This window comes from Panthera tigris, chromosome B3 (assembly GCF_018350195.1).
Source record: "Panthera tigris isolate Pti1 chromosome B3, P.tigris_Pti1_mat1.1, whole genome shotgun sequence".
Classification (NCBI taxonomy): domain Eukaryota; kingdom Metazoa; phylum Chordata; class Mammalia; order Carnivora; family Felidae; genus Panthera; species Panthera tigris.
In genome coordinates this window covers 115,003,061-115,019,454 of record NC_056665.1, presented here as the reverse complement: position 1 = coordinate 115,019,454, position 16,394 = coordinate 115,003,061, and the positions used below count along the sequence as shown (strand labels likewise).

Below are 16,394 nucleotides of genomic sequence, written 5' to 3'. Positions count from 1 at the left end.
AGGAGAGGGTTAGCGCCTATGTAGGTCCTCCAAAGTAGAAGGAAGGAGAGGCTATGGGCAAAAGTCAAGTCTCCAGGGACGAGCGAGTCCTAGCATCCCCCACTGGGCTTCTGCACCACAGAGGAAGCCTCCGCAGAGCCATCTGGGAGGCAGGAACCCATCTGGAGTAGGGGAACGAAATGCTGGAAACTGAGCAACTTGTCTCTGAGAGGAGGCGTCAGACTCTACCCCTATTCCTTGCACCATCCCTGGAGGAATCAGGGTGCCCTGCCCTCTTCCAGCTGGATCACCAGGAGGCCGCAATGACCACCGGTCTGTTTCTTTTGTTGTCCATTGGGTGCAAAGCCACATCAACCTGGAAAGTACTTCTCTGTGCGGTTTAAGAACTAAAATCCCATCGTCTGCCTTTCTCAGTGTGGGGGCTTCATGCAGCCTCACGCCCTCAGTTCTCTCTGGTGGGGAAAATCTGGGTGGTATGTTTTGCACGATTGCCAAGCGTTTTTTCTACTACCACGACCTCATGCCCCAGGATAGAGGCGATGTTCCTGAAGTCTTTAGTTGCAACAAGCAAAATTGAAGGCAGCTCCCCTTTCCAACTCCAGCAAACTATAGACGGGCACGTGCCATTCACAGGGTTGAGGAGTTCGGGTCTTTGCAGGAAGAATGATTCACGCCCTTCTCCCACTTTCCCACCCAAAAGGGAACCACCAACACACACGGCTACCTCTCCCTGTCCTGGGAGAGACCTAGAAAGGCATTTGCTCCCTTCTTTTTACCCACTTACTCATTCCTGCTTGCGGGAAGGCCCGTTAGTCCACGTTTTCTGGTGGTATCACTATGCTCCGCTTCCGTGACTTCTCGGAGCACCTGCACTGGGGGGCAGCAGGCTCTCCAGATTCTCGTTTCCCGCAATCGGGCAGGGTGACTTTGCCTCTTCTTCCCACCCCCATGGAATAAGGATTCGGGGCGGGGGGCCAGAGTCTCGCCTCAGTCTCCTCGTGACAGCACGTGCAGGACAAGCCCGGGGAACCTCACACTGATCCTCTGTAGGCCCCGGCTCTCCACGTGGGCATTCACAAACATGAAATTCCCGAGGCCCAGATTCGGATGCAATCATCCCCCGTCTGGATTTTACCCAAGAGCCCGAAATGGAGGTTCTAGAGTGCCTGCGCACACAGTGAAATTGATACTTGTTCTGCATGCCGCTACAAGCTGTGTGTGTGTGTGCGTGCGTGTGTGTGTGTGTGTGTGTGGTCCTGAAGGTAACCGGTGGTGGAGCTTAGTGTCCTCCACGCTGGAAATTATGGTCCGCATATCCCAGGGACCTGTTCCTCATGTCGGCGGCTCCACTAAATAGCACTCAGACAAATGCCTTAATTGAGGTTAGCCACATAATTTGTAGGGCCCAGTGCAAAATGAATATGCAAGGCCCTTTGTTCAAAAGGCGGGAACACTGTGCCATTAAGGGCAATAAACTATAAAGTTTTATCCTCTCTTCCATGGCGTCTCTCTTGACTTGTCGTGGTGTTTTACATTTTTCTATTTGATGTTGTTCTGGGGAAAGCGTACTGTGTGCATCACAAAAACCATAGGCCAACAGGGTCACGCGGATGTGCACGTGCAGGCTTCACTGTCCCGCTGGACTTAACAAGACACAAGTTTAAAGACAGGATGATTGGGAATCCCAAGACAACGGCTGCCCAGGTGGCAAGCCCGTGCAGCCAGGCTAGTCTTAGCGAAGAAAATCCAGATGGGCTGGAACAATGAATTATTAAGGAGAGTCGGGGAAGGGAAAAAATGTTCAACCGACTTTCCAAAGCAAGAGGGTCGGGGCAGACTTGGACATGCCTGCCTTCATCGTCTTTTTTGGCGTAATGCCGGCTACGCGGTAGCTGATGGACTGAACTGCCCAGGAACCAAGATTCTCAGGGGCCCTGCCAGCTCTGTATGCCGTACTCACTCCCATCCCTCAGAACGTCTGCGAGCTTGGTCCCCACCACGGTACGAGCCTTACTTACCTCCGGTGCTTCTAGGAGGAAGCCCAGAATAAGAATGGAGGTTTTCTGTGGGGGGACTTTTAGCTTACACCCAGGCTCCTTCCATCTTGTCTAGAACTCTCCTTGGACTGGCTTTAGAAGCAAACATTTGGATAGAGCATAAAACTCTACTCACCTTTCCTTCCTGAGTTACCCTGGCTCAAGGGCTTGTCGGTGACTGAACCTTGGGTAAAAGGGAAACAAAAACATAGACATTCAGAATGCATTGTGGTTGTTGGTTTCTTTCAAAGAGCTGGCAAAGCCTCATGTTATGAGCGTGTGGTTGGTTATGTATATACATACATTGTATACACGTCTAGGGACATTATATACAAAGCTAGTACATACATACATGTCAAGTGGGGTTTGTTTAACATCAATGTCACTGATATCACAGTACCGGTGAGGTGAACTATGATTTCCAGGCAACAGCCGTGACCAGATTTTTTATAAAACTCCACATCTACATAACTCCCTGGTGAGTAACGTTCCGATAACTGCCCCTCACCTTCGCTCCCCATCTCCCCCAGTTCCCACCACCTCCATGTTCTGAGCCATGTCCACTTAGTAGGGCCAACTGAAAAGAAACCCCTCTTACTGCAAATGCAATGATTCACATCCCTTGCTGGTTAGGGCAGGAAATCGGCGATTTTCCATCTGCATTAAGTAGAAAATTGTTGGCCCAATTGTACTGAATGGGCCAAAATAGTCTGAGGCATGGAAACAATTTTCTAGACGCGGCCTATTCCTCGAGGAGGGGGTGGTGTGTGTGTGTTTGGCCGAACGCTTCGCCCTGCATGTGCTAGGATGCCACGTGCACCCATCCCGTGGTCCTGACCCTGTGGCACCTGTCTTCCTCATGGAACCCACAACATGCAGGGCAGGGGCAGCTCACCCACATGAGGGCATATGCAGAGAGGTCCCACCACCAGGAGAAACAAAGAATCCCTATTTTCTCACTCCATATCATACCCCTTCTCCATATACTAGTTTTGTGAGAATTCAATTATATTCCCCTGCGTGGCCTGTTTCTGGTGCATTTGTTTGCTTTAAATGAAACTTTCCAGGTCATTTGCAAGGAGGGCTCATTCCTGCCCTGCCCCACACCAACCCCAATTAAGGTTTCCAGTTTCCATGTAAACCACAAATAAAGTAAACTTTCCATTTTGGCCTGCAAATCTTGGTTTCCTAATGTAGATGCTCACTGCCCTTTCTTACCGCTCCCTTTATATAGCAGGGCCAGTAGAAAAATGAATACGTTTTATGAAAACAGAAAAACGTTAGGATGGCAGGACTGCTAACCCTTGGAGTTTCCCATAGGTTTTAGGAAAATGTTTTATAATTTGCTTGCACTTAAAAATTAAAAATAAGTAAATAAATAAAATCTTATACACAGAGATACGAAGAAATATGAAGCAGCTTGTGGCTGGACAGGCTTTCTTGAATGAGGACTGAGCCACATAGTGAATTAAGGGAGTGACTCCCAAGTCCCCTACTATCTGAATGGAAGTGGAAAGTGTGGAGCTTATATAAATCCAAAATGCACAATCCCACGAGGCTGACCTGAGAGCAAAATTTCTCTATGCTTATAGAGTTTGAAATAGAAAGGAACTTAATTATGCTATGGGCTTATGTAATGGGTCACTAGAAAGCAATGATTCCCTAGCTTGTCTAGTCACCAAAACCACCTGAGAAGCTTCTCGAACATGTGGACTCCAGGTCTCATTCCAGACCTACTGGATCAGACTATACGGGGAGGAGCCTCGACACCTGGGCTCTTTAATTCCCCAGGCACTGCCGATGACAGCCAGAATTGAGGGCCACTGTCATGAAAGTTTTCCATTACTCTACATTACATTTGTCGGGGGGGGGGGGGGGAGGAGGGACAAATATATGGCATCATGCCACCACTCTCCTCTCGTGTGCCCATGACAGACATCACTAGTTGATCATTCAGCCTCTGATGCTGAACTCCCATACGGTCTTAAAATCTATCTCAATAAAGTGCTCCTGAGGCCACCAGCAAGCAGAGCACCCAAGCTAAAAAATTTATATGCCATTCTCGAGGGGTCACAGCTGATGCTTGGGAAGAGAGCACTGAACCAGAAACCTAAACTCAAAATAAAGAAATACATACACATGGGCCTATACGGACCCCATCATCCAGCTGACTGCAGAGCAGTGTGTTCGAATGGAATCCTCCCTGACCTGGAAGAGGGCTCCTAACCACCACCCCTCTTTCAACCAGTTTTCAAAGGTTCCCCCGCGAGAGGCAGGAGACCAGCTAAGGGTCTCTCTCCAGCTCTTTTCTTTCTTCCCGCCCCTCCCTACGGTACCTGAACATACAGGAGTTTTATTCTGCACAGAAGAGCCACTGATGGGCTTCCCATCTGGGGTGACACACCAGCAGTACCCTGTGTAAGTATGGCACTGCACCTGTTCGGGGAAGCGGGGAGGGGAAGAGAACCGTAAGTCTGGCGTCGCCATATCAGCAGTCATCTCCCACCCCTTCCAAGGCGTTGCCACCGTGGCAGAGGAGCTCTTTCCTCCTCTCACCCAGCCTCTGTCCCCACTGTCTATCGCAGGTGGGTCAGTCGGCCAACAACACGGATTATGCGTCTTCTGTGTAATTCCCAGGCACAACCACACAACCTACCTATTTCTTTCTCATGACTTTGAATGATGAATAGCCTATCTCATACCCAGATATATCCACTTCGTCCTCCCTGTGATGGTTCTCACCAAGACCTGCACATTTTCCCCCCGGAGCACTGGCATACAGCCCCATCCACTCGTAAACAATTCTGGCTGGTGAGCTAATTTGGCAAGTGCAAGCTGGAAATTCACCGCTGCAGGCTGATGAGGACTCTTCTTTAACAGGCATCGACAAGTAGTGAGCTCTTCTTCTTTTTCTAGCTTTTCCCAGCATCCGTTCGTTCATATAGTCAGCCTGCCTACTGATGGGGTGGCTCGTCACTAGCAGTTGCCCGCTAGATGACGGGGTTAAGGTAAGAACAAAGCCACTTCCACCTGCAGGTTCTAGAGGCCCCGCTGTAACACTGGGCGATCCACCTCAAGCCTCCATAATCAGGCCCACCCTCTCTAGGAATAGCAAATAAAAATGAGGCTTTTGCTTCATTCAGGGTGACTTTTCTCTCTCTTGCAACAGCCGTCACTCCGTCCATTTCCTCCCACCCCACCCCGCCATCCTCTTTCCCATCCGTTTCCCAACACGGAGCTCCTCTACACAAATCAGGGCATCACCCCCCTGGCTGAAAACCACTCGGTGATTTGCCATTGGATTCAGGATGGAGATTAAGCTCATTTGTGTGGAGCTCAAGGTCCCCCAAGATCTGCCCCCTGCCTATCCCTGCGACCTCATTTTACACCCATGTCTCCACAAGTGCCCTCCACTGGAACCACAGCAAACCCTTTGAAGCCGGCAAACGCCTCACAGGATTTCATGATTCTGAACATTTGTCTGCTCCGACTAGTCAGTGGTCCAGAATACCATTCCCCAAACCATCCCCACCCCCTCCTAGCCCCTTTGTATTCCCACCCTCTTCACGATGCACCTTCTCCGCCGAGTGGTCCCCGACTCCCCGCCTTCTCTCCTCTGATCCTCCATACACCCTGGCTCCTTAAATTAGGAGCCCTTATCTGCCCCTCAAGACTGTGACCTTCCTAAGGCAAGGGATTGCATGCTGGTTATTTCTATCTCCTAAGCATCTAGCATAATGTAGGCATCTGATGAGTTGAATAAATGCTTGAATTATCATATGGCCCCGTTCTTGGTCCCCATCAGTTCTAAACAGGTAGCAGCAATTTAAACAGCCCCACTACTTTAAACGTAGACCTCAATGACAGAATGGGTGCCAACTGCAAAGATATTAACATGTGAAAAAAGTGCCTCTGGGGATCAAGGGCATAATTGGAATCAAGGATGGACAGTAATAGCATACACATTGACTGGGGAAGCAGAGAGGGTTTACACGGAAGACAGATCCGATGGCCCGGGTGAGAAAGGCAGAAAACCACGGAATGGCTTCGGCTCTTGTGTGTGTACCAAAAGCTGTAGTTGTCCCCAAGACCGGTTGTCTGGCTACGGGCCTACCCACAGAAATCAGGGTAAGACCAAGACAGAGGACGTACCAGTATGATGACTGTGTATCAATGAGGCGCTCACCTTGACTGCCCACGTAGAGAAACTACACTCAGTGCCTGTACTCCAGTGCCATTTTCCACTCCCATTTCATCTCGTGGAGCTATCCATAAACTCCATGGCTGTGGTTGCTGCCCTAGATGCTCACCCCCCGATCAATATCTTGGGTCGAGTCAGTGCTACCCTCTGAGAAAGCGAAAGATGGGATAGGAGAAACCCATTCCTGGGTTTGCATCCGGGTCCGGCCAGTTACAGATGAGGCACGTGACTTAGCTCTTTGAGCCCCATTTATGAAATGGGGATAACGTCGCCAAGCCTGGAGGGCTCTGGCAAACAAAACAGACAGTGTGAGTCCAGTCCTGGCACGGGAGATGGCTGGATACAAGGTGGCTGCAGGGATGATTGCTCTCAGCTGTGTCAGAAACACCTGGCAAGCCGGCCTCCTCTGGGGCCAGAGCTCCCTTAGTAACCTCCAGAGGCTTGGGTGGGAAACCCTGCTGGAGACTTGGGAGTTTACCCCTCCAGACTCTGTCAGCCCTGCAGGGGACAGTTCCTAGATGATTCCTTGCCCGCGGCAGCATTTTAATGGAGCCTGGCTGGCTGCTTTCTCCTCCCTGGCCAATAATCACCTGTGGAGAAACCAGTCCCCAGGGCTGGGCGGCCACACTGACTCACTCCAAGGCCCCACGGTTCCCCTGGCCGTGGCCGGCCTCCCTCTCTCTCTGCGAGGACCCTGTCGCCAAAGTCCAACACTGGAAGTCGTGCCTCTGGCCAAGTGCTGCCTGCCGGGGCTGGCTGCTGTGGTCACGCAGGCCCAGGCCGTGGAGAATGGCTGGATAAAAGCCCCCTCCTTCCGGGCATGCAGAGTCCCAGCCAGAGCTACTGAGGAGCGAACGAAATGCGTGAGTAGGAGGCTAAACCCAACGCTTTGTTTCAGGGGATATAATCTGACCTCTGGGCTGAAGCAGGTCCCCAGGGCCACACGCCCACTGAGTGTGCCCATTGTATCCCTACCGGCATGGGGACGCTGCCTTCCAGCCCCCAGCCAGGCCCACAGGCCCAAACACAGACCCTTTTTCCTCAGGGCCCTCAGCATTTTCCTCAAACAGGGCTCCGGGAATAGACTCCAGATTACAAAATCCTCAGGTTGGGAGGTGCTGCTGAGTCCCAGAGCACTGGACTTGAACAAGGAATTATTGTCACACTCCTCTGAGGCCTGGGGCACGCAGCAACGGGCGCTCGAGCCGAGCGAGATCTCGGGCTGCCGGAACTCAGGAGGCGACCAGCAAGGTCACCTCCCTTTGCTCAAGGAGCCCCAAGCTATTCGTCCGTGAGTCTTCATCGAGGGACTGCTTGTGGGTTGTCCTGGGGAGTTTTCAAGATGTCTTCTTGAGGAAAAAGAAGTTACAGGGAGACAGAAAGCATGGGTCATGGAGTCAGGCGGTAGCCCACCAGCTCCACCACGGAAGCTAACCACTTCTCTTTCCAACCCTCTGCGGCCTGGGTACGTCTCTTCATCAAACCAAGCCTCAGACTGCCCGTGGCTACTTATAAACCGGAGACCATTGTACTTACCTCACTCGGTGGTTGCGAGAATTAAATTAGAAAATGTAAATAAAGCACTGAGCTCACATGGTAAGTGCCCAGCGAAGCTTAGCGACTTATTTTTATTATCATCGTGTTATTTTTCACCAAACTATCTGTACACTCAAAAAGGGCCCAGCTAGGGGCGCCTGGGTGGCTCAGTGGGTTAAGCGTCCGACTTCGGCTCAGGTCACGATCTCGTGGTCTGTGAGTTCGAGCCCCGCGTCGGGCTCTGTGCTGACAGCTCAGAGCCTGGGGCCTGCTTCGGATTCTGTGTCTCCCTCTCTCTCTGCCCCTCCCCCGTTCATGCTCTGTCTCTCTCTGTCTCAAAAATAAATAAACGTTAAAAAAACAATTTAAAAAAAAGGGCACAGCCAGATTCTCTGACGGAAACCAAAGAACATCCTAGTCTGACCAGTCCCAGGGGGAAGAGGTAGTTTAAAGTCAGCAAAAAGTTTGAGAAAGTTTTAGTGGGAGAAGGGAAATTCTGTTTTCATATAGGAACAGTTCAATTAGTCTCAGAGGAGAGAAGTACAACTTCCTGCAGAAAAGCAACCAGGCTGTAAATTCTGTGGAATTGATGGCTTATATACACACAATCAACATGTAAATTCTACTTAGTATGGCTTCCTCCCTTGAAAACTTAAAGCTTTAAGTTAATAGGTCATCCCCTTTGTTCCAACTCCCCCCACCCCAGCCTCAAATTAATCAACTCTCATACTTAATTTATGGGAAAATCCGGGGCCAAGAGGAATTGAAAAGGTGATTAGCTACTTCTAATATCTCCCTACGCAGGTTTCAAAGCTCGGGGTTGTTCCAGGCCCAATGGTATTGATAACAAACCATGGGATTTGCTCCTATTCCACTCTGGAGCATCCTGGGAAAGCTGAAATATTAATTGATGGGTCTTCCCTCAGAGACACAAAGTGTTTGTACATCAACCTAAGTGAGGCTACTCACTGCTTAACTATACTGTTGAATGTAACTGACATACTTAATATAGGCTTTTATACACCGAGGATACTGTACATGAACTTCACAGTAACCACAAACCCAAAACCTATAACTGATACACAAAAAATAAAGAGAAAAAAAGCCAAACAGAACACCACAGAAACTCATCAATCACAAAGAAAGAGAGCAAAAGAGTAAGAAAGGAACAGAGAAGAACAAGAAAACAATCAACAAAATGTCAATAAATACATACCTATCAATGATTATTTTAAATGTAAATGGCCTAAATGCTCTAATCGAAAGACACAGAGTGGTGGAATGGGTTAAAAAAATACAAAACCCATATAAATGCTGCCTATAAGAGACTCATCTCAGACCTAAAGACACATATAGACTGAAAGTGAGGGGGCAGAAAAATATTTACCACGCAAATGGGAGTGAAAAAAGAAGCCAGGGTAGCAATACTAATATCAGACAAAATAGACTTTAGAACGAAGACTATCACAAGAGACAAAGAAGGACATTACATAATGATAAAGAGATTAATACAAGAAGATAGAACAACGGCAAATATGTATGCACCCAACACTAGAGCATCTAAATACATAAAGCAAATATTAATGGACATAAAGAGAGAAATTGATGGTAATATAATAATAGTAGGGGACTTTAACTAATCTCACTTGCATCAGTGGATACATCATCCAGGCAGAAAAATCACTAAAGGTACTTTAAAACAGTGTGTTTTAGGTAAGCAAATTTCATCTCTGACTCATATACTTAAATATTTTTGGCAAGAGGCCCTTTGCATAAACAGCCCAATGGTATATTTCAGGTCAACCTCTGTCTAAATTAAGACAAATGTGAAATTATTTTAAGCCTGTTAGTCTTCAACATTAGCCCAACTCCTGGACATCTGGAAGAACGTGGGAGGCTAGCACGCTCAACAAATGCATTTGAGTAACTGAGGAGTACAGAGGAGCAAAGAGAATCCCGGCTCACAGGACAAAGCAGACAGGGGACTGAAGGCAAGGACAGCAGTGAGAAAAACAAAGGAGACTAACAGACTACACACATAGACAACTATCACCCACTGCCGCCATGCCCAAAATGGAAAACACCACTTCAGCTTTACGGGGGCTCCTCACTCACCACCGATGATCTATGCATGATCTCACTGGGGCGTCAGGGTTACCCTGTGTGCCAATCCTTTATAGGAGAGGCACACAAAGCAGAAGTTATTTGTTCAAATGTCGCAGCTAGTTCTTAACAGAACAAGAATCTGGAGCCCTGGCTCCCAACTGTCATAAAATTTCAGAATTGAGAGAGCTGGAAAAAAAGGAAAATCTTAATGATCACCAGTGTAACCCAAACATTTCACAGAGGAGGAAACAGGTCCAGAGACAGAGAGGTGGCATGATTGCAGCACCTAGTCCCAGCAGCTGGCAGTCCCCCAGACCTGGAAGGGAGAAGGAGAAAGACGTGACTCCTTGTGCTGGCATCTGAGGGAACTGACAGGGTCTCTTTGTGCCTTGTAATTCTCTGGCATTTGGAACTCTTTTGGGGAAAGAGGAGAGGGAGATGGGATACATATTCAAATCAAGGAGGTGGCTGGAAGAGTCTCTTGCTTCAGCTTCAGTGAGAGGCTGTCTCGGGAGTGGGTTGGGTGACAGCACGGGGGCCTCTGCTGCACCCCATTGGCTGGCCTGCTTGCCTCTGGCTGTTCTTGGGGGGCTTCTGACAGGGGTGGGACCTCACGTCCCGGAGCAGCTTCTCTGTTGTTGGACTTTGCTCTCCTTGCTACCAAGGGCCCCCAGCTGTCACCCAAACGGTCCACGCCAGTCTCCCCTGCACACGTCCACCTGCTTCTTACTCCTGCCTCTCTGATACAGTCCTGAATACCACCGGTGTTCTATGGGGTGTGACGAGCAATTATTGGGGATGAAGGGGTTCTCTAGCCAAATAATTTTGGAAATACTGGGTTGAATAAAATTAAAAGATTTCTTGACTGCACCACTTCTCAGGGTCTTACGTCAAATGATGATGATTTAGCTCTAAGAGGAAGATGTCGTTGGCTGCAATCCCTAAACTTATTTAACTGGAGGACCCTCCCTCGATTTCGAGTGGGGAGCATTTCGTGGCACTAGCGTTCTCTGAAACACGCTTTCAGAACAAGGCAATGTAATGAGGTGCAAGGCCTTGCTGTGTTTCCTTGCTTTTCCCAGTCCGACTTGCTTCCAGCCCAGTGTCAGGTTCTCATTTTAGCTCAATCTTCCCTGAAATGATTTCCCTCCGGCAACCCCCCGCCTCCCCCCCCCCACCACCACCTTTTTTGTAACGCTTTCTCCAGCTCTCTATCTGCGAAGAAATCCATCTTGAATTGCCTCGGACCTTCACTGACAGCTGGGATCCCCTCCAAGGCACAGCACCTTCCCACCCCGTCGCTTCATTTCCCCCCTTTCTTTGTGCCTCGTTTGTGAACTAGAAAATGTGAGCCATATGCAAAGGGACAGGCTTGATCCGGCATTCTTAGTAGAAACTCCCAAACTTGTCATGAGATGACTACTATCATGTACACGAACATTTCCCGGTGGGGGCAAAAAAATGAAACTAAAAGCAGAAGGCATGTGGATATTTGTCTAACTCTTTTGTCAGTGGGAGTACGAGACTTTTTTTTTTTTTCCCCCTTCCTTGTCTGCCAGTTGCTCCAAATCAGTTAGCAGGTTCTCTGGATTAAGTTAATGCACAGTGAAAGTTAAGCATCGTGCTATTGGTCCGACTGATAACTTTGTTTCAGGGCAGCATTTCCAGCTGCCCCACTTTCCTTTTGTCCGCATCCTCTATAGGACCTCTGAGAAGCTGTGTTTCTCCATGGGCGCCACGGGCCCTGGCTGAAAGAATGAGTCCCCAGGCCATCTGAGACCACCACGTGTTCCCCTAGAACATCTCTCTCCATCAGAAGCTGCAGGAGAACATTGTTTATTGGGTGTGCATTAGAGCACCTGGAGGACTTATAAAACAAACTGGCTGGACCCCACCCACAGAGTTTCTGGATTCATTAGGTCTGGGGTCAGCTGGGGAATCTGCATTTCTAACAAATTCCCCGGCGTTCCGGCCGCCAGTCCAGGAACCACAGTTCAAGAGCCACTGATTGAAAGGAAACTTCTCCCACCCCACCCTTTCTGGCATTTATCATTAAATGCTCAAGAAACAAGTACTTTTCTAGGTGGGAATTTGGGAACGAGGAGCCCTATGACCATACTTCTCTCCAAAGTTTTTATGTTCCAGTTGTTTTGACGACATGTGGTCTTTTAATTCATGGATCTAGTGATTGCAGCATTAAATTGTCTGGGTGATTTCACACATGGAAGAGAGTTTGATTGCAGTGAGAAGAAAGAGGGAAGAGGGAAGGGATGGTATAATTCTTTCAGTCTGGCTAGCATGAGCTGTTCTTTCCTCAGTTTGGAAAAGCTTATCCCACAAGCGTCCCCCTCCTCTTTAGTCAGGTTTGGCTCAGAAGGAACAAGATGCAGAAGGAAAAACATGGCTTTGGAGTCAAAATGACCTGGGTTTAAATACCAAACTCTGCCAAAAGCTGTGTGACTCTGGGAAAGTCACTTAACTTCTCTGAGCCTCTCTATGATACAGGGCTAAGGGCTCCCACCTTGAAGGTTATTGAGAAGACAAAGTGAGACAAGATATATAAAGCATCTAAAATGGTGTAGGGAGTAGTTTGTGCTCAGCACCGCTGATTTTGTGTTTTTCCCCTTCCCTTTGCAGGGAGGATGGGGTCAGAGCTTCAAGGTTCTGCTCTTCTTTGGGGCTCTCTCTTACCTTATGCCAGGTTAGGGAAGACAGTATGTTGGGGAATGAGGGATTTTCCTTTTAGAGTATTTACATCATCCTCCAGAGTTTAAAGGGGGGGGGGATGCAGGGAAGGAAGATAACCTTTCAATTTTAAATACTGCTAAATATGGGAGTCTTTGTTGACTATGGTTTCTATGTGTTGTTCATGTAACAGAGCTGCCAGCATGATATTTGTTAGAAGTGGTGTGTTTAGAATGAGAGACAGAGCCATTCATTCCTGGGCTATTTATGTCCACATCTGAAATACCGTGTCCAGTTTTGGGAAGGACACTCTGTAAGAGGGACCTTGGCAAATTGAATCCCGAGGAAAGAGAGACATAAATCCCCATTATATAGGAATGACTGATAGAACTAAGGACTTCTGCCAGGGCAAAAAGAAATATTTGTTGGCTAAAAGACAGAATCTCACAAGGACTTAATGGTGTCTGTCTTCAAATCTTTCTGTGGAGCGTGAGATTTCTGTGGGTTCAGCGAGTCCTATAGCTAGAGCAGGGGTCATCTGTTGCAAATTATAGCTCTCCCGTCAATGTAGAGAAGGACTTTCCAAATAAATTGTCCCGAAATGCATTATGTATGTTGTCTTTGGTGGTAATAAGCTTCCTGTCTCTGGTGGCAATCAAGCAGAAGGCAGGTGACTGGGTCTTGAGCCCTGGATTGAGACAGGGTAGGGAGAGGAAGGAGAAGATGAACTAGATACTTGTGAGGTTTCCTTTGACCCAAAAGTTCTGTGATTCTACAACCTTGCTCCAAATTGAACTTTCGCTGCGTAGGAGTAAGGTGAAAATCTATAAACTAGTACCTACTTAGCAGTTAAGACTACTCCTCCAAATATATGGCACATATTTTTTGTATTTTTCAAAAAGCTTAAACACCATCCCCTCAGCATACACATAAGGGACGTTTAAAAAACCTGAGTATTAGAACTTCAGGGATCCAAAGAACTTTATTTTCTCCATTCCCTCTGTTTGGTGCCTAGAATAGCCCAGGCTTGGTGAACACCAAATATGTCACCTCTCGTTTACTCGCTTTTATTTCCATTTGGGGGAAACTATCAAAGATGCTTTCTTTCTTTTTTTAAACTTTTATTTCAGTATAGTTGACTCACATATACTGTTTTGTTTGAAAAAGAAAATATACAATAATAAAGCCCCACAGGGATTGGAGCTTTATTCAGAGCAGAAGGGTGAAAATCTGGCCAGCGGAGGGCTGAGGGCGGGCTGAGGGCGGGCTGAGGGCGGGCTGAGGGCGGGCTGAGGGCGGGAGGGGGTGGGGACGGGGGCGGGGACGGGGGGGCGGGGCGAGGCTGGCTGAGGATTGCTGAGGCGCTGGCGAGCGTGGGCAAGATGGGTGGGCGGGGCGAGGTGGGGCAGGACGGGGGCAGGAAGAGGGCGGGACAAAGGTGGCCGGCTGGAGTGGACCTCTTCCTTGCTACCGACCGCAGCTGACTTCACTTTTAATGAAACTTTTCTGTCTCCATATCTCCCTCTCGTGTTCTTATTTATCACCTTTCCCTACTATGATGAAAAGAAAATATCCCACCCCTTAAATTTTGTAGAAAAGCTTAGTTGACTGACCCGCAGGTCACCTCCTGGCTTGTGGTGTGTGCCCACAGTGGAGTGGCAATGGCCCTCGATGGGCATGTGTTCATGGCCCTGCCTGAAAGCTTCCTTAGTAAGTGTTTGCTGTAGGCCAACTTGTGCCTTCCCCCCACCCCCCACCCCGGATTGAACATTACCTAGTGTCTTACAAAATCCAAAGGTGTAGAGGTCACCTCCCAGAGGCCATCAGTTGAACCTCCCTCCCAGGGCAGTAGCACTCTATCCCCTCACCAAGAGCACCCCTGCTGGGTGCCCATTCAGTCCCCAGGATGGGAAGGTAAGTTCTCTTTGAGTCAGACATTCCATTGGTGGATTGCTCTACTTGTAAAAGCTTCTTCCCTATTTTGAGTCAGAATCTGATTCACTATAGATTTTACTCAGTGATCCTGGGTCAGCTCTGTGGCACTATTCAGTAAAGCTTATTGTGGTCCACAAAGGTGTGAAGACGGTTCTCTGTATTGCTTTGGTCATCCCTCTTCCCCCATCTGTTGGTTCTTCTCATGTGCAAACCAAACATGTCTGGCTCCTTTGAGTATTCCTCATGTGACATAATTTCCCGACCTTACTCACCTGAGTCACCCTGCCTAACCTGCAGTTAGGCAACATCACTTTAAAAGATGGCAATGTCCTTTAGAGAGGCAGTAGAGAGCAGTGGTTAGGACCAAGTGCTGAAGCCAGGCTGTTTGGGTCTGAATCCTGACTCTACACTTGCAAGCTGTGTGACCCGGGCAAGCGTACGGGGTCTGGGTGCTCCCAGCTGGGCATCTGAGCTCCCCGTGGTCCCTGGTGAGTCCGACCCTCCATCTGTCTACCACAGAAATCAAAGGTGCAAGAGCGGGTATACTTGGGAAGAAGGGGAGGATAGAGGCCTGCTCCTCTAGCTTTCCTGCTGCCTGTGGGAAAAGTGAGGCTCAGAGATGGCGGGCTTCAAACACCCCCTCCTTCTCTTTCTAAGTGCCTGGGCTTGAGCTATGAAGCAGTCTGGATGTTCCTTTTTAGCTCTCCCTCCTCCCCATCCTCCCATTACAGAACTGTGCTTCCTGAAGTCACCTCTGCAGGCCTGAGTTGTGAGACTAGCTTGCAAAGCAAACGATGCCAGCCAATCTGGGAGAGGATGCTAGGTGGCCATTCAGCATTGAAGAGGAGGACAGAGCAGTGGTTGGGCAGGCGAGTCCTCACAGAACACAATGGATAGATACAGTGTTCGAGCATAAAGCAGGCTCCATCCACCCACATTGCCCTGCACTCATTGAAAAGAGGAGAGCATTGGCTCCCACCATGTATGAGCGAGTAGATGAGCCACTTGCTAGACAAGTCCTTCCTGCACCTGGAAGGATCAGGCCCTGTCCTTACCATCATTTACAAAAGTAAAAATTCACTTTCACGGTACCAGCGGGTACAGGATTTTTTCTTAGGTGATGACAGTGTCCTGGCATTACGGTGTGAAGGTGACTGCACAACCCCGTGAATGCTAAAAGCCACCGAACTGTGCACTTGAAAGGATAAATGTTATGGAATGTGAATTATATCTCAAGAAAGCTGTTATTTTAAAGAACGAAACCAGGTGGCCAGCCCACAGGTCACAGTTTGCCGACCTCTGAAATAGCTCAACTAGTTCTCCCATTTTAGAGTTGAGCAAACCGATACCTAAAGAGGGAGAAAACTAACATTTGCCTAAGAGCAATTATGTGCTAACTCGTGGGCACTTTCATGTAAACTTTCACATGCAACGTCTGGTTGTTTGGAACAAAAGCAATGCCATGAAAAACACACGTAAAGCAAGGAATAAGATGCCGTTGGCACAGTAGATGTTCAAATTATAACAATAATAATATGGTTATTGAGTATTTACCCAAAAAGAAAAAAGAAAAGCAACAACTTGACCAACAGTGGGTCTATTTACCATTATGCCATTTATACATAAAGGATGGGCTTGACTTTTTTTAACAGTGTAACTGCTTTAAAAAAAAAAAGAAAGAAAAAAGAGAAGTTGGCATTGTACACGCTATAGGAGGCTTAGGAAGCCTAGAGCAAGCCACCATCCACTAAAACATACAGAACTGGCTTTGTTTGGGGGCTTCCAAAGGAGCCATTTATGGCTAGAGAAGCTCAGAACACTCGAGCTTATGGAAGCAGGCAGGGTTTCAGTACTTTACCTAGAGAGGCCTCTGCACTAAGCCGAGACCCACATGA

General features: G+C 48.3%; 1 protein-coding gene across 3 annotated transcripts in view; it reads right to left on the bottom strand.

The window, feature by feature from the left end:
- The window catches only part of SMOC1 (SPARC related modular calcium binding 1), a 154,663-nt gene that overhangs the window by 46,483 nt on the left and 91,786 nt on the right, over positions 1-16,394 (bottom strand). For all 3 annotated transcript variants that reach the window (XM_042990004.1, XM_042990005.1, XM_042990006.1), the window contains exons 4-5: positions 4,373-4,472; positions 2,173-2,220 (exon numbers count right to left, since the gene is read on the bottom strand). In XM_042990004.1, coding sequence (XP_042845938.1) covers positions 2,173-2,220; positions 4,373-4,472 — 148 coding nt within the window. The remainder of the gene's footprint in view (positions 1-2,172; positions 2,221-4,372; positions 4,473-16,394) is intronic.